The sequence below is a fragment of the Pelecanus crispus genome, chromosome 2 (genome assembly GCF_030463565.1).
Source record: "Pelecanus crispus isolate bPelCri1 chromosome 2, bPelCri1.pri, whole genome shotgun sequence".
In the NCBI taxonomy this organism is placed as follows: Eukaryota; Metazoa; Chordata; class Aves; order Pelecaniformes; family Pelecanidae; genus Pelecanus; species Pelecanus crispus.
The window spans coordinates 77504259-77507888 of record NC_134644.1 but is presented as its reverse complement, the minus strand read 5'-3'; the positions used below and the strand labels follow the sequence as shown (position 1 = coordinate 77507888).

Here is a 3630-nt window from a genome sequence, read left to right as displayed (position 1 = left end):
GAAGAAAATGAGATTTTTTCCATATCACTTTAAATCCTAGAAAAGGAAGCTTTTCAGTATCTTTCCTTCTTGAATAATTTTTTCCTTCAGATCCTAAAACAGCACATTCAACTATTCAATTTGCTGTTCAATAATAGGGACTCACATTGTCTTTTAAATGCATACAAAAAAGTTGCATCTTTTTGCTTTCATTTTCCCCATGTGTTTGTTGCATACTGACATCAAATTCCCTGCAGGCATCCTAACCTTGCAATTGGAGAAACAGTGCTCTAGGGTTTTCCACGTGTCTAATACACCTGGATAAAAAGTGCTAATTGTCACCAACTTCCATTAAATGACAGCAATAAGGCACAAAATATGCTTGATTTGCAGACGCTAGTGCCATTGGGAGTTAGCAGCAGATTAATAATTGTGCAGACCTCGAACATTCCCCTGGCACTGCCGGTCTGGGTTTCCAGTGTAATGCCAGATTACAAGGCCTTTGTTTCTAGCTTGCTTTCCTAAGGAAATAAGGCTTAGGCAGTTGCACTCTCTCCCTGTGCATGTGTTTGACTCTCCTACCTTCCCACAGTAATTTCTGGTAAATCTGAATACATTTTGTAGGAGGGTAGAGGTCACAAACATACAATGGCTTTAGCAGTTTTGTGAAAAACAGGCAGCTAGGTAGATATAATCAAGCGTGAGCTTAAGTGTTTCAAACATCCTGGCTTTCTAGATTCAGGTATTCTTGCGGACAAATGAACCCTAATTCTACTCAAGTTTTGTTAGCGCTGAAAGTAGGAGGGAGATGTGCCATATCACATATCCAACAGGCAGCAACTCTTGCATCTGACCACCTTTACAGGTCAGGTGTCAGACTAGGTTCCCAGTTGTGGGGTTTTCTTTCTTTTTACAAACCTATATGCTAAAAATCTTATTTCAGCTTGAGGCTTTGAGTGCGCATCAGGAGGCAGCTTCTTGCACAGGTACAATCTTGCTCCAGTTTCCTCCAGATAGGTTCAGGGGCCAACACTTTACCTTCCCCTTTCTTCTTGCTCTGCTGCTGCTGCTGTTTCCTCTCTGCTCTCGGCGCACATGGGCACATATTCTTGGGTATGAGGACACCACCCCTATGGCATGCAAGCTTACTGACGGCTCCGGTGGCATTACAAAGCTCATTTCTGCATGCAGCAACATGATTACGGTGAAGGTGAGGGTGAGGTTGAGCAAATGAGTTTCAACACTTCTTTCTTGGTATTTATTATCGTGGCGTAGCATTCCTGCAATCTGGCCTGCTGCTGCTCCAGCTGCTTATGCAAGCTCCTGATTGAGCGCAAGAGCAGAAGCCGTCGGTACATAGCTAGCTGGAGCCGGTACTTCTCCTTTTCCTCCTTTTTCTTATTTTCTAAGGTCTCCGTGACTTTTGCAGTCTTTGTCCAAATGACCTGGCCCAGACTACAAGCAGACATATCATCCTTAGCACTGTTCCCCGCCTGTGATGTGTGGCAGCCCCCAGGGTTGCTCCCGGGCAGGGCAGTGACAGCCTGTGGTGTCTTGCTGGCCCCACTGGGCACCCTTGGGACCTGCAGCACCTCCAAATTCAGGTCAACATCACAGCAGGGGCTTTTGGAACATGGAGAGGTAATGTCCACAGGCTGCAGGTTTCCAGGTGCCGCAGGGTACGATGAGCCACCTAACAATGCATTTACAGCTGTTGGATGATGCTCAGCCAACCCAGAGGCTGTCCTCTGTGCCTGGCTACCACTAACCATCTCTGGGCCAGCAAGGGCTTTTGCCTGGGCCACGGCCTTGCTGGAGAGGACAGACAGTCTTTCTGGCACTGCTGATCTTCCCTTGTCTTCATTAAAGCTGGCTAACAAAGGGCTGGCAGAGCAACCGGCAGATGCCATTACAGCATCACAATTCAGAAATGGGTCTTCATCATCACTGTTATTTTGGATCTCCTCTTCATCTCTTGGCATTACACCTACTGTCTCAGCCATTTATTGCATGGGCTACAGAAAGTTTCTGTGGACAAAGTGGAAGCAAGAGGATTTCATTTCCACATACACACACAGAGAAACCCAGTGCAGAGTGACATTTGAAGAAAGAACCTCTCTTTATATTTAAGGAATGGACCTATTACTTTTCTAATAAAGCACAACCCTTGGGTCACTTCAGGCCATTTCTTGTGATTTGCATTAGATGTTCTTCGAGACACAACATTAATCCAATAATAATTAAAATGATATACTGTACTATTAACATTCTCAAATCTTTAAAGGCAAGCGATCTATCCCTGCAGCACTGGCTGTGCTGACTAATTAAACTGAATACAGTTGTAAATGGGCATTGTAAGCACTTCTCCCATTTAAGAACACAGCTCTAACAAGTGTAGTTTGTGGAGACAGGCGAGTTATCAGGATTGATCAGCTTTAAAGGGAGGTGGATGTACCACAAACAGCAGGTTAATGCCCTCTCCAGAATTAATCCGTCTGCTACCACTTTGTTTACAAGCTTGCCTTTTCCCCTCCTATTAATTCTAACAGTAAAGCTATATTAGCACCATGCTAGCCATAGAGAGGAAAAAGAAACCAAACACTTACCGAGGTTACTGGGGGAAAGGAAAAGAGTTACAGTGCATTGTGTCTGTGTATCAAGTTTTCTTGAATGTGAGTCAGCACAATCTGGAACAGAAACATCACGGTGCAGGAGCCGGAGCAGCAACAGCATTACACTGTTCCACCCAGCAACAACACCGTCAGTCCCAATCACAGAGGAGTGCGGGGCTGGCTGCTTCTCCCCTAAGAGGATATTCCTCCCTGGCATCCAGCTTTTATATCATCTTTGAGCACCAAAATGAAAAACAGGGGTGGATGACACTTCTTTTCGCACCTCAAAACCAAACATACCCGATTCACTCATTCTACAGGGGGACAATATCTATGGCCCTTCCCATCCCTGCCAGTTAGCAAGGAGGTAACACAGCACCAAAAAGGGCGAGGCATTCTGGACCCCAGTGTATACATCTTCCTTTGGAGAAAATAAGCTTAGATAAACTTTAGCTGCATGAACAAACTAAACCCAAAAATGAAACATGCATTCAGCACCAACAGAATGCTAAGCATAAAGGCAGGCAGAAGCTGTAGAGTGTTTAATGTCCACCCACCCATGTTTAGTTATGCTGGCTTAATCTTTAAGGAGCAGCTCTACATCCAGCTAAGGTATCCCACAGAACAATAAACTTTATCTGCACCTTTGATGTTCAGAAAAGCTACCTTCAGCATCCTCTCTCACTTGTAATGCCAGGAACAAAATTCACAAATCATGCCTCTGCATCTACTTCAGTCAATTTACCACAGGGCTTCAGTTGCCCCAAGACTTTCTCTACTCCATTCTGCTAATACAAATAGAAGAAAGAACCAATCCAAAATACTATCTAGAATCTTCCTGGAGCTGGAAAAGAATGAAAGTAGATCTTATCTCCACTTCTACATGTGCTGTAACACAGATAATGATTTCTTATTTTTCATCTGTGCTGACTATCCTTCTTTCTGATGAATCTGTTAGGATATACTTCCAACCTTGAACATATGAAGTCCAGTTAACATAAATTCAGATTTGTACCCTGAGGTCTAACTTGAGTGCATT

General features: G+C 44.0%; 1 protein-coding gene across 1 annotated transcript; it reads right to left on the bottom strand.

Moving 5' to 3' along the window:
• Positions 1-1178: 1178 nt before the first annotated feature.
• On the bottom strand, positions 1179-1982 carry LOC142597284 (UPF0500 protein C1orf216 homolog). Its single transcript, XM_075728309.1, has one exon. It carries the CDS (start codon positions 1980-1982, stop codon positions 1179-1181), a length of 804 nt encoding a protein of 267 aa, XP_075584424.1.
• Between the last annotated feature and the right edge of the window lie 1648 nt (positions 1983-3630).